We start from the raw sequence: 24,464 nt of genomic DNA, 5'->3' as shown, positions 1-24,464 counted from the left end.
ATTTCTTTTTTAAGGCTTTCAGTAGACATTGCCGAATTATCCTCCGGATCTTGCCAGTTTATACCCACCAGAGGGTATGAAAGCACCCAGATTTTTGTAGTGAATTGAAAGGTTACTGTATTTTTATTTGAAAGGTTTTGATAGGCCAAATATTGGTTTAGGTCACCTTGACCTCAGCTACTGCTGCTTGAATGAACATGTGGAGTGACTGTGTTATTTCGGCTTCTCTTTCCTTGTAGGCTCCCCCTCCCAAACCACCCCGCCGGCTAGGAGGCTGGGCTGATGATTCCATGAAGACTTCAAAGTGAGTGCCAGCTGCTCTGGGAGGCGAGGCCGAGGGAAGGCAGGGTGGGTTTGGGCAAAGTTTTGTTTCTATGTTGTTCTTTTATTCTTTTATAACAGCTTTATTGAGATGAACTCATATACTTATAATCCACTCATTTCAAATGTACAGTTCAGTCGTTCTCAGTGTAGTCGCAGAGTTGTGCTGTCATCACCACGTTTTTATTACCCTCCAAGGAAACCCGTGCCCATTAGCAGTCGCTTCCCATGGCCCCTCAATCTCCCCAGACCTAGGCAACCACTGATCTACTTTATGTCTCTATGATTTGCCTATTCTGGACATTTCATATAAATGGATTCATACATGATGTGCTCCTTTTGTGACTGGCTTCTTTCACTTGGAATAATGTTTTCAAAGTTCATCCATATTTTAGCATTCTGTGTTGTTCTTAGTGTAATTTTCTAAACCGAGTGGAATTGCCTGTTAGTAATTGATAGATTACAAATCATTTTGGTCTTGAATTCCTTGCACTAAGTTTTAGATGAAAGGGAAACCAAAAAAATATTTACTATGCCAGTGGGCTGGCCAGCTGTCCAGTTTAACAACTTAAGATATACTCAGGAAGGGAATTTCTTTTTCTCAAAGAACACACATTACTTTTGTTCAGAATTTCCTTTAGTTTTTGCCTTCAAAGTAGCACTAACAAAAATATTTTTTCCAGTTGTTTTCCCCTTCTCCCTCCCTTCCTCTCCCCACCTCTAAACACACACACACACACACACACACACACATACATTTTCCCCCTGAATCATTTGAAAACAAGTTGCAGTCGTCATGACATTTTGCCTCTGGAGACTTCAGCATGCATCTCTAAAGATGGACATTCTCCAAATAATCACAGTGTCATTATCACCTCTAAGAAGTTTCATAATGATTTAACATCTAGTTTAAACTTTCCTAGTTGTCCCAAAAAGGTCTTGATAGCTCCAGGATCCAATCAGCATTCACACATTGTGTTTGGTAGTTCTGTCTCTTTTTAGTCTCTCGATCTAAAATAACTCCAGCCCTCCCACCACCTCCATCCAAAACATTGACTTCTTGAAGAATTCAGGCCAGTTTTCTTATAGACTGTCTCACATTCTGGATTTCTCTGGTTGAGTCCTCATGATTAAAGTTAATGGTTCTGGGCAAGAGCAGTGATAATGTGTACTTTTTATGGTATCAAATGGTATAGAAAGATTATACTCAGAGCTGTCTCCTCCTTTGCTTCCCCTCCACCTCATTCTCATCCGTGTCCATGGGTAACTTTGTTTATTTCTGGTTTATCGGTTCTATACCCTTTTTGTAAAAAATAAGCATGCATATATAAATTTAAAAAATTTATCCTTCTTTGTTTCCATGTATTTAGGTTCAGCAAACTGTGGCCCACAGGCCAGCTGCCTGTTTTTATAGATCATTTTATTGGATTACAACCACACCCTAAGTCTAACTTTTAAAATTTAGATCTCTGACCCATGTGGAATTAATTTCAGTGTATGGTAAGAGGTATGGATCTAGTTTCATCTTTCTCTAAGTGGCTGTTGTCCCGGCACCATTTATTTAAAAATCCATCTTTCCCCAGTGAATTTAGAGGCCACCTTTACCATAGTCTACATCTGTTTATGTACCCGAGTCTGTTCAGCACTTGTTACCCTGTTCCGTTGGTCTTTCTGTCCATTCACATACCGTTAGGTAGCACACTCTTTCCTTTACTCAACATAACACTACTGTTTAATGTTAACCAAGAACAAGAAGGTGACTTTGAAATGTGGGTCTCATATACGAGTGAGAGTCTTAAAGGGGAGCCCCGTATTCTGTGTTATTAGGGGATTTTAGTGCTTTCAATATCTAAATTTATTTTGAAATGTGGAAATGAGACAAATCCTCTATCTGCTTCTTAGAGAACTAAAGAGAATCTCAAGTGTTTATTCCTCATTGAATGTATTGAAGATTTTTCCAGATGAAATCAGTTTCCTCTTGGAGAGAGATTCTTTTCCGTTTCATGTGTTACTTTTCAAGGGATTCACTTGCTTGGCTCCTCAGCCTGTGGCCTAGTCCTGACCCCTCTAAATGTTGGCGTGCCCAGGGCTCATCCTTGAACTTCCTCTCTTCTCTGTTAATGCTCTTTCCTGGTGTGATCTCAACCCAGTCACGGAGTTTAACTCTCACACACTGATGATTCCAGAATTTGTATCTCCAGCGCAGTCCTGCTATGAGCATCCAGGTGTCCCCATGATCTTTTCGCTTGAATGTGCAACTCAATCTTAACGTGTCCAAATTAGTCGTCTGAACTTCCACCCCTTCTGCTCCATTCCCTAATCCATGCCCCCACAGTCTACCCCAGATCTCTGTAAGTGGCAACCCTGTCTTCCCTGGTACTCAGATCATAAACTTTGGAATCATCTGGAACCCTTTCTTTATCTTCACTCCTGTTCAGTCTGTCAGCAAACTGTGTTAAGTCTACGGTTGAAGTGCATCTGTTGTCTGCTCTGCCAGTGCCCAGCTACCACTACCACCATTTCTAGCATTGACTCAAGGGAGACCCTCCTGTCACCCTCTCACCTTTGCCTCCCTCGGTCTTATCTCCGCAGAGCAGGATGACCTTTTTAAAACATAGGTGAGATCATTTGACTTGTCTGCTTAGAACCCTCTGTTGGCATTCTCCTGCCAGTCACACCAACCCCAAAGTCCTTACCGTGGCTCACAAGGCTCTACCTGACCTCACTTTAGAGAAAGCAGCACCCCTCGTCACTCCACGTTCCCCATCACCTGCTTTATGTATTACCACCTGACATATATGTGTGTGTATGGACACATACATATATTGTCTTTTTCTCTCTGCTGTAATGTAAGCTCCCTGAGAGAAGGCACTCTTATTTACATACTTCCAGTATTTCAGACAGTGCCAGTCCATAATAAACAATCCATGACTATTTATTGAACAAATGAATGATCAGAACAGTATTTTTGTTTGATCACTTGGCTTTCAGCCTAGCTCTGGAAGGCTGGCAGACCTGTTGGGAAGATAACACTCTGTATGCAGGATGATAAGAGCCTGCATTATGGCCCTGGCCAGTGTGGCTCAGTCAGTTGGAGCATTGTCCTATACACCAAAAGGTGGTGGGTTCAGTTCCTCCTCAGGGCACATACCCAGGGTGTGGGTTTGATCACATGTGGGAAGCAACCAATTAATGTTTCTCACATCGATCTCTCTCCCCTCCTCTCTCTAAAATCAATTTATTTTATTTTTTTAAAAAAAGGTCTACACTATGGCAGTGGTGTAAGCATGGACAGGAGAGGATATTTGGAGACATTTTGGAGGGAGAGCTAATAGGAGTACTTTTGGTTGAATGAAGGGCAGAGGGAGGAGTTGAGGGTTACTGCGAGGTGCCTCACTTTGATGACTGGTTAGGTAGTGGTGTCATCTGATAGGGAATGCAGGAGGAGAGACCTGATTTGGGGGCTGGTGGTAGTCTTTGTAGATAGTTTCCACAGTTTGGGAGCCTAGAAGAGAGGTCAAGAAGGAGGTACAATTTGAGTCATCTACACAAATTGAATACAAGGACAGAGCCTTGGATTTGGCTGTTTGGAGGTTACTAGGGGCATTTGAGAAAGTGGTTACCGTGATTTGCATTGGGGCAGAAGCCAGATTACAGTGAGCTGAAGAGGAAGTGGGAAGTGAGGAAACGGGGTCAGTAATATGGGCTACTGCTCTGTGAAACATAGGAAAGACAGTATTTGGGAGAGGAAGTTTGTGTTGCGAATCATGTGAGTAATACCTGGGGAAAGAGTGAGTCCAGATGAAATAGGGTGGATTTGAAGGGGTAGGATCCTGGAGGAGGGATAGGGTTAAGACCTTCGAAGAGAGACTGATTGACCTTGGACAGGAGGAGGTGGGGCATTTTTCCTCTAGGACAGGAGAAAGCTTAGAGAGGCTGGGTTAGTTATCAGGAAAGCTGAGGGGAGTAGGAAATCAGGGGAATTTCATTTTAGATTGGCCTTTTTTTGTGTGTTTTTCAAAGTAGGAAGACAAGTTGACTGTTGAGCTTGTTGGAGCAAAGGAGAGCTGGCATTTGGAGGCAAGTTGGAGGCAAGCAGAACAGATTTGAAAGAGAAAGAGGAAGCAGGCCGACTAGGGGTAAGAGAGGTGATGGTTGGGCTCCACTGAGGATCTGCTCCGTGAAGGCTGGGAAACATGAGCTCCTGCTATTTGCAGGGCGCTCCAGGGAGTCCAGAGTGTAAATGTGCTTCCTGCTCTGCAAGAGCTTGAATTGCAGTTGGGGAGATCAGGCATTTTCATTCACAAAAATCAGGAAGGAGAAGGAGTGCATGGGAAGTGAGAAATGAATGGAATGGCCGACACTGGGGATGTGACCTCAGAGGAGAGTAATCACAGTGGTCAGGGAGTTCCTTGCAGGGATGATGGGGATTAAGCTGGGTGAATTCTGATGGCCAGAGAGGATCGTGAGGAGAGCATTTTGGTTCAAGGGTTGGTGTAAGCATAAGTGTTGCGGGCAGTAATCTTTCTGTCAGTCTGGTTAGAGCAGAGAGTTCACACTGAAAAATCATGTATTTACCTTAAATTCTTGTGGTATGATCATAATGGCACTGTGCTAGGCACCTATCTCAGTCAGTTTGAGCTGCTATAACAGAATGCCATAGACTGGGTGGTTAAATAACAAACATTTATTTTTCACAGTTCTGGAGGCTGAAAGTCGGAGATCAGGGTGCTGGCATGGTCAGGTACTTGACAAGGGCCCTCTTCCTGGCTCTCCCCAAATAGCCTTCTTTGATGTGTGTGCACACACATGGAGAGGGATCTGGTTTGTTTTCCTCGTTTTATAAGGGCACTAGTTCCTTCACGGGGGCTCCACCCTCGTGACCTCATCTAACCTGAATTTGCTACTGAAGGCCCCACCTCCCAAAACCATCACATTGGGGATTAGGGTTTCAACATGGGAACTTGGGGGAAGCACATTCATTTCATAGCCTTACCTTATATGTGCATTACATGAACTCTGTCGAGTGGGTTCCTTTCTATAAGGCAGGTATCTGTTTATGAGGGAGGTAGGAAGAAAGTGAAGCTACGTTTATGTTGTCATCAGGAGGAAGTGGAAGGGATGTTTGCAGATCTGACTGAGGCCCTCACAGCCACAGGATGTGAGTTTCTGGGATACCTCTGATTGAATTGAATTTATTGGGGTGACATTGGTTAATGAAATTGTATAGGTTTCAGGTGTACAATTCTATAATACATCATCTGTATATTGTATTCTGCGCTCACCACCCAAAGTCAAGTCTCCTTCCGTCACCATTTACCCCCCCTTACCCTCTTCTACGTCCTCCCGCCCCTTTCCCTCTGATAATCACCATGCTGTTGTCTGTGTTATGAGGGGTTTTGTTTGTTTGTTTGCTTAATCCCTTCACTTTTTTTACCCAAACCCTCAACCCCCCTCCCCTCTGACAGCTCTCAGTCTGTTCTCTGTATCTATGAGTCTGTTTCTGTTTTGTTTGTTAGTTTATTTTATTCATCAGATTCCACGTATAAGTGAAATCATATGGTATTTGTCTTTCTCTGACTGGCTTATTTCACTTAGCATAATACTCACCACATCCAGCCATGCTGTCACAAAAAGTTAAGATTTCCTTCTTTCTTACTGCCCATACCTCTGGTTTATTTGCATAACTCTGCCCAAGGTAAAGAGCAGAGCATGTGCCATCCACCTCAATGGCTGGAGATGTTGGGTGCTGGAACTCAATTGCTGACCCTTGAGCCACAGGAACAGGCTGTATTCAGAATTGCCAGGGACCCGAGATCACTACCTGTCCCTTCTCCTGGCACCAAAGTCATTGCTTTGCCAGAGATTCCATCTTGGAGCCAGGCTGTCCTTGGCTCCGAAGTTGCCTGATGTAGGACACTGGCTTGACCATGGGGAGTGGAGCTAAAACAGAGATAACCAGACTTGGTAAAGGGAGGAAGGAAAGGTAGTCTGATTAAGTTTTGTCTCAAAGTGTCTGTTTTTGGGTTTGTCCCTGCATTGATCTGCAAGGGAATGAGGCAAGTAATGGCCCCTCAGGGACTTTCAGGACTTTGCTCTCAATGTCAGCCGTCATTTTCAATCACCCTCTCCCTCCCAGCCATTAATTTTGGCCCAGGATCATGGGGACTTGTCCATCTATCACTCCTAATTGACACTAAATGATCTGTCAGTTTATTGATGAACGGCAGGAGTGGAATTGTCACAATATATTTTACTTTCTAACAACTCCTCCTGACAATTTTACCTTGTCCATCTCACTCTCCTCACATAAATCTCCATTGGCCGCTCGTTCCTTCTCATGGGCTGTTCTGGTGCCAGCCACTTCCACACCATCTGCACGCGTCAAGGACATCAAGATGGCGGTAGAACAGCCCTGTGCTGGTCCTGAGGTTGCCCCCTTCCCTCCTCCTTCTCTCCCTCTTGCTTTTTTTTTAATGGCCTTGATGTTCCAAGAATACTAAAGGGCTTCTGTCCTCCCCCCTGTGTCATTGCCATGCCAGAGTCTCTTTGCCTTCCTGTTAGCAGTGAGTGGTTAATTCTTACTAAGCTACAAAAGTGTGAAAGGCACAAACGCACAGAGCTGCTGCGCTCCTGGATTTGTAATCACAGGTGCAAATGCATGTTTGTCTTCTTAACCGAGCTCTGTCACAGGCTGTCCATCCCCCAGAAGTCAGTTTCTTAGAAAGGCATCACAGGGGTAAGTCAGCTGGAGCTTCCCCTCTGTGGGTGCAGGTGTGCCATGATGTGGGTGCTCTGCCCCTGGACCTGCTGGGCCAGGCCTGCACCTGCTGAGGCCCCAGGCTGGCCACCTGTAACCACGAGAGTCTTATCAGCCCACCTGTTTTCCATTTGAGGGGCATTTTTAGGTGCGGCAAGCCTTGAGAAAGATGGGGAGGTTCTGGGTGGTGTGTGTGTGAGGCTATATAGTTATTTAATCTCAAGAAGGTGTACATATGGGTGTGAAGAACATGAAATGGTAATGTTTATGAGCCAAGGATGAGTTAGGGGAGCTTGACACATAGAAAGAATGTCACTGCCTTGTCCCTCCTTCCTTTTCTGCTAGAGAGAATTTTTGTTAACTGACGAGGACTGTTTTTATTTATTAACCATCATTCCATTATCATGCCTGTCAATGTTAATAACAATTCCTTAATGTCATCTGATATCCAGATTATATTCAGGTACTTCCATGGTCTTAAAATGTCTTTTTTTAAAAAAAAAAAAAACAACTTTTTAAAAAATCTTTACCCAAGGATATGTTTATTGATTTTTTAGAGAGAGACAAGAGACATCGATGTGAGAGAAACATTGATTGGTTGCCTTCCATATTCTCCCTGACCGGGGACCGAACCCACAACCTAGGTGTGTGCCCTGACTGGCAATTGAACCTGCAACCTTTTGGTGCACGGATGATGCTCCAACCAACAGCCACCTGCCAGGGCTCTAAGATGTCTTTAAGTTTGGATTGTAAAAAGGGCAAATCAAGGCCCACACCTTGTAATTTAGTCATTAGATAGCTGTGTTTAACTCTTTTATTTGGGATTTGGCCCATTGTTTTCTAGTCATGATGTTTAACTTGTTCCTTTGACTCCATGTTCCTTTTGAAAAACTGGAAGTTAGATCTAGATCAACTGGTAGGTAGATTCAGGCCCCCTGTTTGGGCAGAAATACTTTGTAGGTGTACATCCCGCTGCGTCCCATCTGAAGGTACAGGCCTGAGAAGGCCCAGGTGTTGGCTTCCATGTTAAGTGAGGCTGGGACTGATCAGTGGAGATGGGGTGTGGCCTCCATTTCACATTCCACACCAAACTCCCACCCAGTGGTCATAGTGTCCATTGATGATTGTCGCCTAGAGCTATGATTTCATTAAAGGATGTCAAATGGTGTTTTTCTCATCTTCACTGATTAACACACATTCTTCTATAAAGCACTTTATCTCACCAAATATGTGTTGCCTAAAATACAATTTAGACCTGCATTTCTGCCTTTTCCCTCCTCCTGCCTTATTTTGAAAAATTTCAAACCTATAGAAAAGCTGCAAGAATGGTCCAACAAATAGCCTCTGGTTGTAAATGTTTTTCCACATGTGGCCCTGTCCTCATTCCCTCGTTTTTGTTTTTTATTTTTTACTGAACTGTTTGAAAGCTGCCGCTGCTTTTGCATTTGCATTACTAGTAACTAGTAAATAGTTATTGTGTAGAAGATTTTTGTCTGTATTGTTTGCTTCTGAGTCTGTGGTTCCTGGCATATATAGCTGCTCAGCACATATTTGATCAGTGAGTGAATTTGGGGCATTTCTTATGGAGCTTCAGTAATTAAAAAGGGACCAGGTATCCTTGAGTCCCAATGAAGTAAAAGAAATCCTTGACCTTCAGATTTTATCATTAAACACAATTTTGTTTAGAAGTATTGAGAATTTAGTTTCCACATGTTGCCCTCAGCCACAAAGGGCTCAGAATCGGTATGGCGTGACCAGGGGTCTTGGGCATCCTGGGTGAACAGTTATTTGGTTCTCAGCGAGATTGCTCATTCATCAGAGGTGAGTGTCCAATATTGGGTGAAATCACGTGAGGTGGTTCATGTGAGATGATTGAGAGGGAAGGTCTTAGGTAGATAATTGTGCACCATTTCCGATAGCTCTGCCCAAGGCTCAGGCTCATGTCCCTGTTTCTGTGGTGTTTGGAGATGCCCATGAGAGCCCTCTGCCTGGACTTCTTTCTCAGCTCTATCATCCCTGCTTCTGCCTGCATGTGTGCTTTTCCTCCACATGGCTTCTAAGACATAGCAAATACAGGAAAGGCGGCTTCAGGGCCAAGCCACTGCATATCTTTTTAACGTACACCCTGCATTTGTTTTGTGTAGACTCCCCAAAGGTAATTTCTTGCTTTGCTCTCAAGTCATGTCAGAGCCTGCACAGAAAGATGGTAGAAGAAGATCTAGATATGTTTTTAACCTTAATGAACTTAGAAAATTCACGTGGTTTTTGTTTTTGTTATTTTTAAGAAAATTGGAATTTAATTGCATTGTTTATTGCTGTAGATTATATACCTTCAGTAGTATCTGAAAATGAAATAAATAACACCTGGACCACTTATGTTGAAACAACTGGTGAAAACTAAGTATCCTCTCTGAAGTAGGGAAAAGAGTAGGATATACCAGGCGCATTCTGTCCTTATGCCTTTCTTGTCTTCAGAGACTTGGTTGTTTGGTAGCTGTTAGGTGGAGAGGAATGAAGAGAAGGGCTGGATAATGGTGGGACTTAACTGAGCTGTCCTTTCCTACTCAGCCCTGAAGGTGCACAGCCATGACATACTTCCTGAAAGTCACCCTTTCCAAATTTCAGTCTAGAGTATAACTGCCTCATTTTTAAGGGCTGCATAGTACTCCACAATTCCTATTTCAATAAAAGTAATCACAAGCAGACAATACTTGTGATCTTTTCCCAGGTTGAAAAAGCCAACTTCCAGTGTTTACTCACGTAATTGCTATAACCTGACTCTTTGGAAAGTATCATACTGGCTTTAGATATGGAACATATAGATCCTATAGGCTAGAGGACACATCTGAAGCAAGCACCCACCTTTTTCTCATTGAGGATTTGGGGGGCATTTTCACGCACTTCCAAGTGGCTTGACATAGTGTTTTTTGGTTCAGAGCAAGCAGAGATGTTCTACCTTATATTCATTGCAGTGTAGGGCCCTGGGTGGCTTGTCTAGTGTCACAAAACCAATTTACTTATGCAAATGCCTAAATATGAAATAATTGGAATCTTGCAATTCTGTCAAGTGCCTCCCAATTGAAGGTGATAGCAGTCTGTTCCCGTAAGCCCCATGTGGAGTAGCAGCTTTGGATACTTCACGTCTCACTCTGAAAAGGGGAGCTGTCTTCCTGACAAGTGGCTCTGTCCAGTTCCCTCCCTGGAGCGGAGGACAGTGCCTGGTGCCCAGGGAGGAGGGAGGAGCACACTCAGTGACTTGGGATGAACTCGTTGCTTATGTATACCAGGGAAAGGACAGCAAGGCCCCACAGCGTACAATGACTGTGTTTCTAAGGGCCTAAGTCAGCATACTGCTTCCCATCGCCTGTGGGGGACCTGCGGGAGGCCTACCAAAGACTGCCAAGCACAGGCCCTGATTCTCACCTCCCCTAGAGCCTGCTCCCAGCTTCCTTTCAAGCCTTCAGCTTTTCTTGACAAGTTAACTTACCCTTGAATTTTTATTTTTGTAATAAAAAACAAGGAGCGGTTCTAGAATGGGCTCTTAGCATGTCCTGTTGCCTTTTAGCCCTTTGTAGTTTATAGTTTTGCAGAAGTGCAAACACACACACACAGATACACACACATATTTTTTTATGTAAATGGGATCAGATTTTGTTTTGGTCCTTAATTTTTTTCATTTTTCACTTAATAGTACATCTTGGAGCTCTTTTAGCACGGGTAGATTTACCTCATTTTCTAGCTGCTGCATAATAATCCCGTGGTGTGGACATGCTGTTCCCCTGTGGTAGGAATCTAGTTGATTTCTAATTTTTATGCCATCATCAGCCCCCTTGATTTCTAACAATGGCTCATCTTTAGGAAATTTGTCCTCTGATTTGGATCCTGTCTTCTGGGGCCGTGCTGCAGAACCCAAATGTGGACAGCCCACATCTCGCCTAGCTCTCTTGCTGTATGGGTGGGAAAAAAAACACACACACACACACACACACACACACACCACACACACACACACACACACACACACACACCCCACCCCCCCACCCACCCCCATTTATTGGGCTTTTGTGCTGGGCACTGTGCTAAGCACAGTTGTCTTACTTTATTCTCAAAACAACCCCATGAGGTATAGGTTCTATTATGATCCTTGCTTTCAGATGAGGACATGGAAGTTGAGAAAAGTTAAATAACTTGCTCAAAGTCACACAGCTAGCAAGTAGGCAGCAGGATTTGAACCCAGGTGAGTCTGACTATGGGGTCATGCTCTTGTTCTCTGTGCCTTGCTGCCTTCCATCTTTGTGCCCTTGGCCCCTGGTTCAGTGCTAGGGCCTCTGCATTGGGTAGAGCCTCGCAGATTCCCCGAGGGCTGTCTTGCCACGGCTCCAGCATGTTCGGCCTGTGGGAAGAGTGTCGGAGAGTGAATGCATGACCCACGCCCTTCCTAACCTCCTCTGGCCTACCTGTCTGCAGAGCTGTGCTCCAGCCCGCTGCTGACCCTGAGGAGAAGGTGAGTGCAAAGGATGCAGCCTGTACGTAGGGGCACGAGCCAAGGCCATGCCAGTCCTGCCATTAAAAGGCGTAATTAGGCTAGTCATTAAATTCAATTAGGCATTGGAAATGATCGTTCCTTCTAACCCTGCAGTGCCCTCCAAGAACTGGATCCATTCCCAGGCAGCCAGCTAGGGAGCCGGTTCTGGTTACTGGGGCACTAGCAGCCCCGCCTCTGGTTTCAGGTCTGTGTCTCCCCATCAAGCTGCAAGAGCCTGTCCCACTCTAAAGACTGTGTCATGTGAGCAGAGGATTAATGCTAAATGGCATAGACACAATTTCACCTAATTCTAGAAGCTTCCCGGAAGTGGGAAATCCTTCGGAAAGGCTCAAAAGCCAGAAAAAATTGCTTTTTAGACAGGAATAAACAGAAGTGGCTGAAACGGAGGAAGGGAACCAAGGGGCAGAAAAGTGAAGCAGGAGATGGAATCCACAAGGTGGTGTCCACTGAGGAACCCGGAGGTTAAGCCCAGAGGCTGATATAATTTTGTGGTAGAAAGCAGGGGCCTTCTCAGGCCAGCGTGGCCCAGTGGTTGATTGTCAACCCGTGAACCAAGAGATCGCAGTTCGATTCCTGGTCAGGGCACATGCCTGGGTGTGGGCTCCATCTCCAGTAGGGGGTGTGCAGGAGGCAGCTGGTTGGTGATGTTTCTCTCTCATCGATGTTTCTTTGTCTCTATCCCTCTCCCTTGTTCTCTCTCTAAAAATCAATAAAAACATATTAAAGAAAGGAAAGAAGGAAGGAGGGAGGGAGGGGCCAACTGCTGGAGAGGCTTTGCAAAGTGGTCAAAGTGCTTCTCATGTGCAGAGGAGGTGTGTAGTTGGGAGGTGAAGGCTCGTCTCCAGAGCAGGCTGCTGGGCATGTCCATTGAGGGCTCCAGGCACGTTCAGCAAGGGGCAGCAGGATTGTGGTGAAACGGGAACAGTGGGTCTAAAAGCAAAACATTATGAAGTGACTCAGCTGGGCACACATAGCCAGCTCCCATCTCTGGGCTGGAGTTCAGTGACAAGACGGGAAGAAAAAACATCAAGCAAGGATTAGCAGTATAGGCAATGGAGACTGCAGTGATGATGATGACGATGATGATGATGATAGTAATAGAAGCAGCAGCTACTGTCCACTGAGCACTTCCTGTGTGCCAAGCACCATGCCGATTGCTTTGCATTAATTAACTTACTTGATTCTTACAACATCCCCATAAACTGCAATGTGGTGTTATCACCAGTTTTGCACAATTTAAGTTGCTTGCCCAAGAGTGCAAAGCTGGTGAACAGTGAAACTGATTTGAAACTTATGACTCCAGAGCTCATACTCAGAGCCACTGGTTTTAAGCCAGTTTGTCAAACTGGGGCCCAAGATCAGAGCTCAGCACCCACGCCTAGGCTGACAGGATCCCGAGTGACTGAGCTCTGGGGCCCTGCTCTCCCAGACCCGGAGAACAGGGCTAATTTCCAACATACGCTGTTTGAGGGCTCAGCCGGTCCAGACAAATACCCTCTTTCCAACGGCTTGGAAAGGAACTAGAAAGGAGTCAGAGTAGGCAGGCAGGAAACAAGTGGGAATGTTAAGTGGGTTAACTGTTTAGGAGAGGAGTATAAAGGGAAAGTAAAATTTCTCCATGCAATTTGGAAAGTATGGCAGGTTTTGACAACAGAGAAGAAAGGAGAAGGGAGGGCCAAGGAGGAAAATGTCTTAAGATCTTAGGTAGGAAGAGAGCCTGTGTTAACTTGGTTGTCTCTAAAAATGATTGATAAAGGGAAGAAGTCCCTTCCTTTTCCTTCCCCACCCTTCCTTTATTCCCTCCCTCCCTCCCCCCCTCCCTCCCTTCCCCCTCCCCTCCCTCCCTCCCTCCCTCCCATTTGTGTGCTTCCCCAGCATGTTGACTTTGGGATATCCAAACGAACACTTTATAGTGTATCGATTGAAACTTTAGATTTGGATAAACCAGTTGTGGAGAAGGGGTTTCTGGGGGGGTTTTCAGGATAGAATGTGGTATTTATGAGGAGCAGAATGGGGTGGGGACCAGGATGCAGAGAGGCAGGGTCCATGTCATTTACAGCTGGGGAAGGACCTGAGGAATCAGGGAGTGTGGCTCCTTTAGTTTATGATGGAGAAAATGAGGCCTAGGGGTGGGGGGTTAAGTGACTCAGTTATAGAATCTTTAAAAAGCCCTTAAATGTCACCTTGCCTGCTGCCCAAGGTCAGACAGCTAATTAGTGAAATAGGATGTGCCTCTCATGCAGCCATGCCCATCCTCAAACCTTGAAAGCTGCACGCATTTATCTCAAGTTCATGAAAAGGCCACGGACTATACTATTTGTGCAGTAGTGAGCCTGTTAGAATAAAGTTGTCTTTACTGCTATCCTCCGGGACCCTCGCAGAAATGAGATGTTGATCATATGAAGCAATCTTATTGAACAAAAAAACTTTCAAGGAAAAAAGTTGCATCCCCTGAGCCAGCTCTCTGCTGAGGGGGGCTCGCTGCTTTGCAGCGCGAGCAGCTGAAAGCCAGGAGGGAATGGCTAGAGATGCCAGCCATTGGTTAAAATTCGCCCGACATAAACGATCCCCTTGCTCTCCCTTTGATGGATTCAGCCTCTCAAAAATAATATGCATCTGTGAACATCAGACCTACTTCTTCCCTTTTCTTTTTAGTCCTTTACTGAGGAGTAACTAGAAGCAGTTTCAGTATAGAAGCAGCAACTTGGGCATATGTGGGCATAAATGTGCACATGAAATTGAAATAGGTTTTTTCCTGGTCTAGTGAGTCTGCCAGAGAGTTTACTTTTTGACCTGTGCCACCCTCACCACAGCTGGTTACCAGTGGCTGTGCCAGTTACTTCTGGTTTCACAGTGGTCATTGTACAAAAGGCCATGTTTTGAAGTTCATCTATACCAAGGATACACCAGGGTGGGTCCTGAGCCTTCCAGGAGGCTGCCACACAGCCCTGCACTGCCGGTGGCCTCTCACATTAGCAGTTGGAAAGGGGTCACCTCTAGCAGGAGGCACCTCCTCCTCTTTGAGCAGCGTCTCACTTGGGTGAATCTCAATGTATTCATGGCTTTTAAGGGGACCATCATTTTGGGGGATGGAAAACAGGGGGAGAGAAAACAATGTAGGAAGTGACTGGAAGGAAATCTTCACTGGTTTCTCCATACAGAGCAGAAAATTCTCTCCAGGAAAAGTAGAAGACCCAATCCGTTCAGCACTTAAAAATGGACTGAAATAAAGGTTTCCAGAAACAGAAAAGTTTGCTCCCTGACCTGTGGACCCATGATTTCCAGTCCGCACATCCTGTGTCATTTCACTTTCCGTCCTTACAGCTGCATTTCCCAGAGACTGGCATCAAGTCATGAGGTTCTTCTTTTCTGTTTGCTTTCAGTCCCTCTCATCATGTCAATGGAAAAGTCTCAGTTTGCAGCTAGCATTGCTTTTACCCTTCCTAGCCTTGCTAATCTACCTTTTTAACAAAAAAAGAATAAGCCATAGGCTCAGACTTTTTGCAAACAGTAATATCTAACTATAATAAAATTCATTTCGTGTCTTTTAAAAACTGTATTTTTTTTACAGTTACCTCCTTTATGGCTAGTGATGCTAGCTTTCCATTGAGGATATTAAGTTTTCTTTTAAGCAAGTTTATTGAAGTAAAATTAAGGAATCTACTTAAAGAAAATATAAAGTAGGTGTAGAAAGTGCACCACTATAGCAAAATTAGTGAGGGTAGCATTTGAAAGTGACAGATGTTAGGGAAACACTGTCCTGGTGCCTTCTTCCCAGCTGCTTTTCCTCCCATCCTGTCCCCCAGCAGGTGGGAGAACAGCTTCTTACACTCAACCACTTCCTGCTGCTTTATGCGGCAGGATGCGAGGTGAGCTGTGTATTATTCATTGCAGCCTCTCTCTAAGTTGTGGACTTAAGTAACTCAAAGAGATAAAAAGGGAACCCAGTGAAAATTGATTTCTAGCCCCATAGTTCCCTCTGGATCCCTGACCGATGTCAGTGTATATATTATAGAGTCGATAGCAACGTATAATGACATCTTGTTCCAGTCTGGTTGCTCTTCCAGCCAGCTCTCGTGCAGTCCTCATGTCAGCCACCACCATGCCTGTATTGTAGCCACACTGGGTCCCCTGCTCTCTTCTGGACACACCTAACCCCTTCATGCGTCCTACCTTTACTCAGGTTGTTTCCTTCAGCTGGAAAAGCCCTCCTGCAGCCTTTCTGCCTATTGCAGGCCCACTCATCTTTCACTTGGCAAGTCTTCTAGGAAGCCTCCCCAGGCTCCCCCGATTGGCACAGCCAGTTCCTTCCTTTTAGTGCTCCCATGACATTTTGCTTGCATCTGCCTCACTTGCCCTGTTAAGTTTGGGGCATGATGGGACCAGCAGCAGATCAGAAAGTGTAAACCTTGGCTTCTAGTTCCAGCTCTGTGTCCAGCTAGCTCTGGGGCTTTAGTTAAGTCCCTTTACCAACTCCTGGTCTCCGTTTCCTTGTGTAGAAGATGCACGGGGTAGATGGTGGTGGGAACCTCAGTCACTGCAATCTGTGTCTTCTGGAGATATCACTGTTATTTCTATAATGTTCTTTTCTCCAACCAGATTGTAAAACCCTGAGCAAAAGAGCCCCAAATTCCAATACCTCCCATTCGTGCCTAATAGATAAGGTTTCTGAATAAAATAATGTTCATTTGAGATAGCTAAGATCTAGAGCTCTAAACTCTTCTACTTTTTAAGTTTTTTGATAGCAGGCATGTATATACATTTTATGTTCCTGTAACTATTTTTAGTTACTATTTCTATATATTTCACCTCTTTTTCCTCCTGATACATAAGTGCTCCATTAGAGGTTGCTTCAGAACAAAGATGTTATTTTGAATCTGACCAGCAGGGGGCAAACTTCACCCAGGATTTGTCCTGTAATTCCCTGTACCTTTACTTGATAGGGCTTGGCAGTCTACAGACAGGACACACACATCGGTTTTCATCTTTCTACGAAACATCTTGTTGATTTGACAGCTTGCCAGCAGTAGCCAAATACAATCTAGTGTGACCTAAAACCCTTAAAGTGCCAAAATTTGGGTGTTGGGGAATTGTTCCTTGTCACTAAAAGAAGGGAGAGAATACAATACCTAAAACACATGCTGGACACTAAACACATGAATAGCAAGAACTAGGCACCAAGAGGGGAAAGAGAAGGGACTTCAGCTTTCAGGAGAGATCTCAGTCATGAGAAATCTGTTGGCCAAAGAAAACTTCATCCATGAGAAATATCTGGTTCTTAATTAGTATTACAGGTATGGGGACATCTTAGAGCAGAAGGACCGCAATTAACCAGTGTACTACCTAATGCTGAATGGACCCAATAGCCAAGATTATGACAGCAAATTCCCCTTTGCTCAGATTTGGGTTTTCACTGTGAGGGTTCCTTGGGTCCGGCACACAATTTATAAAGTAGAGCCTTGGTTTGGGATGTGCTAGTGATGTATTATATGATCTGGGACAGATCCCCCCCTCTCATGCCTTGGTTAATCTTCCTCAGTGAGGTTTCGGAGGCGCTTGTGAGATCTTTATTGGACATTTTAAATTATGACGGTAGAAAACCATGCAAGACAATGGCATTTTGATTTCCTTTAGAGAAGTGATGCTTTTGGCTGCAGTTTAGCTGGTACCTTATTCCTGTTCTTCCCTTTGCCAGGTGTTTCTTTACAAATGTGGCCTCTGGCTACAGAGTTTCTTCTTTTTGTCCTGGGAGCCCTGGGAGCTCCTTACTGTGGCTTTAGCTTTTCTCTCACGGGCATCACGTTGTAATAGTAACCACTTGTCCAAACCCTTCACAGCCCTCCCCTGGAGGCCGAGGTCAGGGGAGAGGGTCTTCCACTGGGACAGTCAGGGCTCTAGATGCCTGGCACTTTGGTCTATTTAAAGCCTGTTCTGTCTCGCAGCAGGGAGGCGAGTCTAGGGTCCAGTGTGTGATGTGGATATTAAGAGACTTCAAGGACACTTCCCCCCATTTATCCCAGTTATGTCCCCTGCTAAAATAGGTTAACGGTGTCTAATTAACCACTGAACATTGCCATGCTGCATAAAGATAGCATCCTGGCTGTTCTCTGAGCCGTGGTACTTTATCTCCATTTAGATCTCTGCAGTATTCCATTAAACTCGAGAGAAACATTTTGGCTGAGATGATGTCTACATTAGGGCTGCCTTTCACCCTTCGGCCGGCAACCCGTGTACGGGCCGCTGAGCCTGCTGTCTGATCCGGCAGGGAGGATGAAGGTAGCCCTGCAGGCGGGGTTTCCCGTTACGGCACGTCTGCCCTGCAGCCCTGCAGCCCCAGAACGGAATCGAGGACCCAGGGTTTGGCAACGGGCCTGTGTGGCTGCAGCTCCAGATGTGCCAGTGCGATCAAGCTTGCCCCCAGCTGGCCAGATCATGCCCATGGAATGCCAGTGTGGTCTCTCAGTGCCAAAAGAAAGGAGTTGCATTTGAGCAGAAGAATGTAGGAAAGGACAGCACGTGGACGGAAAGGTGACTTAGCTACATGGAATCTCTTTTTTTTGCCACTACGCAAGCTGTCATGTTGTAAATAAAACATACATAATAAATCACACAGACAATTAAACCAGTATTAATTACCAAATTGTCAAGGCTGACAAAGCTACATTACTACTGGAAGTTGAGAGTATATCCTTGCCATGGAAAATATCAATTAGATTGGACACAGAGTCTATAAGATGAGCTCTTCCCATGGTGTAGAGCTGCCCGCATGGTCCTATACTGTGTAGGGGTCAGGAACGGGGCTTTGTGTCCAACAGTCCAGAACTTGTCTTCTGACCCTCTCACTTTCTAGCGGGGTGACCTTACACAAGTGACTGTACTTCTCTGAGCCCCAGTCTCCTTGTCTGTAAAATGGAGTAAATTAAATAAGATAATGTGATAAATAACATACAATACCATGTATGATATATGTAATATATAAACAAGAGAATATAATGACAGTGCCCGGCACCCAATAAGCTCAATAAATGTTAAGTGTTATTGTAAGTCATCAGCCTTCCTATCACAGGCCTATCGGGGCAGGGGCCTGGAGATGGGCTTTCCCTGAGAATTGAGGATGACCTGTGAGGCCAGGGAGGAGAGACCTAGTGTGGGTCATAAAGAAGTGGGAGTGCAAACCAGGAGGGGACTGGTTGAGTGTTAAGCTGAAGACTAGGCTTTAAATGAAGGTAGAGATGACCAGACCACACCCTTAACCTTGAAGTCTCCTACTCGAGAACCTGATGTTTAGGGAACTGGCAGCTTCATGTAAGGCTGAATGTTTTTAGTGATTGGGAAAGGGCCATCGAGACAACCCTGGTGTCCCCTCTTGTAAGTCACTGGCCAGGTTGTTGCATCATCGCTGGAAAGCAGGAAGCCAGAGTGCCCTTACTCCTGTCCCCCGTCTCCACAAGGTGGGAGGTGAGGGAGAACATTTACTCTCATTGTCCAGAGTGAAAGCTTCACTCTGCAAAATGGCCAGAGCAATCAGCAAGTGATGGAGTAGCTCTTAAAAAGAAACCTGGCATTTAATTAACTTTTCAAAGTGCTGGTTCAGCAACCTCTATGTTTTACATTTTGAATATTGAACAAGCATCTCTAATCGGATCTGAATTGCTCTGGATCTGCCAGGGTGGGGAGCACCTGCCCAGTTTTTATGAACCATGGGATCTTGTCTGAATTTTGGGATAGTGACCTTAGGAACACTCTGGATGAGGCTTCAGTCTGTGCTCCCCTCAGCCTGGAGGTCAGGTCAGCGTTCATGAACACTTTTGCTAGAAGAGAGCAGGCAACACGGAAGGTTTCCATTTTGCTGCTTACTACCTGAAATAAGGTTTAGGGCAGTGACTCCCATATACATGACGGGACCCCATCTCTAGGAATTACTACCCCAGGGGGCCTGGGGTGAGGTCCAGCACAAGGACACTGAAGAAGCCTCCCGGGTGTGGTTCTCGTATGCACCACTAGCTAAGAACTCCCCGCTTAAAGGACTCCCTCCAGCTCTCAGCTCTCTATCTGTACCGTCTATTGCCTTCTGTAAGTGTGGAAAGTCGGGGATGGACTATCTGCACAGTAAATCCAAGCAGATGTCTGGGTGCCCCCGGGACATCTGACATCCAGTGGTGTCTGCTTTTGGGAAGGCTCAGGGCAGTGTGCTTGGAATCTAGGGTGGAAGTCGGGGGACAGGGATTCTGGTCTCGGCGTCGTCACTAACTAGCTCTGTGGTTTGGGTGAAGCGCACAACTCAGTGCCCAGTGTCTGTCAGGGAGCCGCTGGAACCCGCTCCGCCTCCTTCCCGCGCTGCCAGCTGGTGCTGATAGACGCGAATGCCTCTGAAGAGCACTGAAAAGTGCTCGTCTGCGTAAGATGGTCTCACGGTATTATTATAATTGTCATGTTCCCAAACCCTCGAATAGCCGCTCCTGGGGAAAGAGGCCCGTCACCTGCCATGGGCTGGACCGTGTCCGTTTCCTCAGGAGTGTGTCTGCAAGGAACAGACGACCCAGCACCCACAGTTCTTGGCCTCCGCCTCCACCTCACACGGTCTGCGGCAGGCGGGCCTTCAGCCCCAAATCCTTTGGTTACCTACCCTGTGGGCTGTGGTAGACCAACTGCATTTTCATTCTTTTAACCTGTCACCACCATTTAAAAATACACTCTGTCATGACGGCATGTGTGTCTATAAAACTGAAAGAGAAGTTTCCCTGTTACGTACCCTTACTACGTGCAGCTCACTTTCTTTTATCGTCCTCTATGCTATTAAAACAAGGCCGGTGATTTACTAATTTGACTTCATGAGTCACTAACGGGCCATGACCCGTAGTTTGAAAACCGTGTGCTAGCTTCTGTCCTAGCACTGGGCTCTGTGTTCTTTGGGGACCAGGCAGGTAAAGTAAACCTGTGAAGTGTGGATTTATTTCAGAATAGCACCTAAATTATATTACTGAGATACATATACAGGTTATTTGCATATCCAAACTTCTATAAAGATGCATACTCTCTGCCAATTCTCCTAAAATATGCTTCCCACTTGGCCTCCCGTTAGCTTCCCCATGTTTGGTAGCGGCACAGCTACAGCACAGACTTCACTGACCTCCTCGCTCCTGAGAAACCAGCAGTGCAGGTGAATGGTGAAGAAGCAGTACCGGACCCCGTGTCGGGGTGCTGGGAGCTCGGGCTCTTGTAGGGCGGGGCCACAACTCAGCTTCCCCGAGTTTCCCACATGGGAACGTAGGTCTAGTGTTGCCAGGCTTTGTATCTGAAGAATTTAGAAATTTGGATTTTTGTACAAAATCTCCCAATTGGACAACAAATTCACGTTAAAACAGAACAAAACAAAACAAAATCAAAATAAACAGCAATGTGGTCCAGACCAAACTTATCTGCAAGCTAGACAAGGCCCGGAAGAGGACAACTTCATCAAGGGCTGGGTGCTCTGTGCCATTTTTCCATCTCCCCAGCAGAGCAGAAGGCTCACAGAACCTGCAGTTCTGGCTGAGAGAGAAAAAAAGGGGAGGGGGAGAGAGAGAGAGAGAGAGAAAAAACACCACCTGAGGGCATCCTGCCAACCATCCTTGAGAGCTCCATTTTGATCTTGCTCCATCCCACGGGGTGAAATGAGATGCTGGAGGATCCGTGGCTCCCCCTAGAGTGAGAGAGAGCAGGATGTGGGCTCAGCGGCAATTAAGCCAAGTATGAAATTCATCCCCTTTTTGGATGTTGAGTGGATAAATGCCAATTAATCAGCCTTACCCCAAAGATTAGCGTTATCATTATTGTCTCCTTCAAACAAAATCACTGCTACTTTTGCCACAGCACACTGCTGTGGACCAATTCAGTCATAAGCCCTAAGGGTAAGCAGAGTTGGATATGTCTCTTCTGTACAAATGAAGGTGCTGCTGGCCTAGGCTACCTGGCCTCCTTAATTCCCTATTCTCTGGTCCTGTTTCCATCCAAGCTCTTCTGCCGTTGGTGACATATCAGTTACTGAGTCATTTGGACAGTGGGTTTATAGAGTTCAACTTCCCCACGACAGTTAGAGGTGGTGCGTTGGGAGCAGAGCCTTCTCTCCTCCCACGTAGAAGAGGCAGCTGCGGCTCCTGCCTTGGGCTCTATGTTAGGATTCCTTCGACTTAGAACAGTGTTGGAAGCCTCCATCATTCAGCAACACCCTGGTGGTGCTGCCCTGGACATCCCTTTGCAGTCTACCTTGGGCCTCTTACTGCTCTCTCTGTCCCACTCACTGTCCTACCCCTAGCTGCTCAGTCTCTTTACTTGGCCCTTTAAGAGTCAAAGCCACAGCCTCTAAGATCCCCTCAGAGTTATTCCATCCTGTTCTTCCAACTTGGCTTCAACCAAATTCATTTATTTCCTCCCTCCCTTCCTTCACAGTACAGTTGCTATGGTCTAAAGTTCAAGGAAAGTAGTCTGTTTAAACTTGGACTTAATTTATGAGTATACTCTTTGGGCGAAGTCTTTGCATTTTGTAGGAATTGCTGTTTGGTTCCAACATAGTTCTTACTGGTGAGGCTTTGTGGGCCAGCACTGTCGAGGGCCCTCGCATGCATCTTGCCTCCCGGCCTTTATGTCATTGCCACTGCCCTTTGCCCCAGCTCATCATGGTGTTTGATTTCTAACTTAAAAGAAGTCATAAAAAATAAAAACTTTGTTATTGTGGAAATGTCGAGGCATACAGAAAAGTAATCACCACCCATCACCCAACTTTAACAATTGTCAGCATTTGCCAGTCTCATTCAGAAGACTTAAGATCAGTTTTTCTCAGTGTCAGTAGTATCCTACTTGGATTAGAATTACTGAAAATTGGTTTAAGATGCATATTCCTGGGCTGCCCAGCCCCCAGACCAGCTGATCCAGACATCCCTGCTGCCAGTTCCAGCAATCTGCATATCTGTCAAGCTTCCCGACAGGCTTCCAGTTCCCATGGAATATCCAGGGGCACTACTCGCCCAACATCACTGACAGGGGCTTCTGTCCTTCACGTGGAGGGAGCAGAAAGGCCCCCTGAGCCTGCAGCCTGACTGCATGGCTAGTTCATCCCTTTTTGCTCATGGGAAGCTGCACATGTTAACACAACAGCTCCAACTGGGACCCAAGGCCTCAGTCCCAAAAGAGTGCTCTATAAATTGGTCAGTTGTTGAAAGAAAGGAGGGCACAGTATCACCTATATTCGTTTGGCTTTTGAGCTTACTCAGCCTGCACTTAAACTCAGTAATCTCATTTGGAGACATGCTGAAATAAGGTTGTAAGAAGGCACTACAGTGTCTGTAATTCCCTCATGCTGACTGTAGGCCTCGGTCTATAAAGAGGAATCCAGACAAAGCGCTTGGGATATGCTAATGTGCCCCCTCCAACATAGCACTAGCACATCAAGTACGAGACCAGTGGGCTCTCATAATCCTTCTCTTTCTCTCCTTCAGGTCCGGAAGGAGGGCTTCTGAAGAAGTGGAAGAGTATGTTTGCAGTATTCTGTGGCATCCTATGGTGGTCTTTGTCGACAGTGCAGCCTTGGTGGTCAGATCTGTGCAGCCTTTGTTGAACAGCATTAAAAAATAGACAGTATGAATCTGGCTGTGGTGTGGGGCTGGAGTCCTGCTTACCGAGTCAGGGGTTTGACTAGTGCCACTTCTCCCGCTGAAGGCCTGGACCCTGGCCTTGGTAGCCGTGCCATACCTTCCACCCTGTGGCTTTTAGAATTACATGTCCAGGTATCAGACTACTGACCCATTGGTTTTGCTTTATTGATACAGATGGGCAGAGGTGGCACCAGCTTTCTAAACCTAGCCTTCTAATAAGACTTACGTTTTAAAAAAAGTTTCTAGGTGAGGATGTAGTGTAAAGTCAGGGCTGTCGAATTTCCCACCTCTAGAGGTAGGAGAAGTGTTCATATCAAGTCTGGGTTGATGCAATACCAGCTTGGGCAGCCATACTTGGCAGACCCAGTTGCCCAGTTAGGTCTAAGCAAGTCGATGGAGGAGAGTGGGCCCAGAGACATTTTCATCTAGGAGAGGGATAGATACAGTACAAATCTGAGTGGTTTCTTTCTGTGTTTAAAACTCATTTTCTACTTTCCTTCTTTTTTGGGGACAGTCACCGCCTCAGACAGAAGAGCCTGGATGGATCAGATGATGGAGGAGGTAAGATGTTCTTGTAGGAAGTCAGAAGGGCTTCCGGAGATGCCCCTGAGCCCCAGAAGCATTTCCTGGACTGCAGCTGAGGCACTGGTTACGGCAGCCTTACTGAGACGTGCGCAGCGCGCGCATCCCTGCTGCTGCCTCTGCCTGGAGTACCTCCCCCTTACCCACTCACCCTCCTCCCTGGAGTACCTCCCCCTTACCCACTCACCCTCCTCCCTGGAGTACCTCCCCCCTTTACCCACTCACCCTCCTCCCTGGAGTACCTCCCCCTTACCCACTCACCCTCCTCCCTGGAGTACCTCCCCCCTTTACCCACTCACCCTCCTCCCTGGAGTACCTCCCCCCTTTACCCACTCACCCTCCTCCCTGGAGTACCTCCCCCCTTTACCCACTCACCCTCCTCCCTGGAGTACCTCCCCCCTTTACCCACTCACCCTCCTCCCTGGAGTACCTCCCCCTCTTTATCCACTCACCCTCCTCCCTGGAGTACCTCCCCCCTTTACCCACTCACCCTCCTCCCTGGAGTACCTCCCCCCTTTACCCACTCACCCTCCTCCCTGGAGTACCTCCCCCCTTTACCCACTCACCCTCCTCCCTGGAGTACCTCCCCCCCTTTATCCACTCACCCTCCTCCCTGGAGTACCTC

The 24,464-nt window shown here is 46.1% G+C and overlaps 1 protein-coding gene across 2 annotated transcripts in view; it reads left to right on the top strand.

The window, feature by feature from the left end:
- The window catches only part of IFT43 (intraflagellar transport 43), a 72,980-nt gene that overhangs the window by 27,798 nt on the left and 20,718 nt on the right, over positions 1–24,464 (top strand). For both annotated transcript variants that reach the window (XM_016208698.2, XM_016208699.2), the window contains exons 3-5: positions 240–304; positions 23,102–23,134; positions 23,772–23,818. In XM_016208698.2, coding sequence (XP_016064184.2) covers positions 240–304; positions 23,102–23,134; positions 23,772–23,818 — 145 coding nt within the window. The remainder of the gene's footprint in view (positions 1–239; positions 305–23,101; positions 23,135–23,771; positions 23,819–24,464) is intronic.

Source organism: Miniopterus natalensis, chromosome 1 (assembly GCF_054644295.1).
Source record: "Miniopterus natalensis isolate mMinNat1 chromosome 1, mMinNat1.hap1, whole genome shotgun sequence".
In the NCBI taxonomy this organism is placed as follows: domain Eukaryota; kingdom Metazoa; phylum Chordata; class Mammalia; order Chiroptera; family Miniopteridae; genus Miniopterus; species Miniopterus natalensis.
Note: the sequence above shows the minus strand (reverse complement) of the source record. Positions and strands in the feature narration are given on the sequence as shown.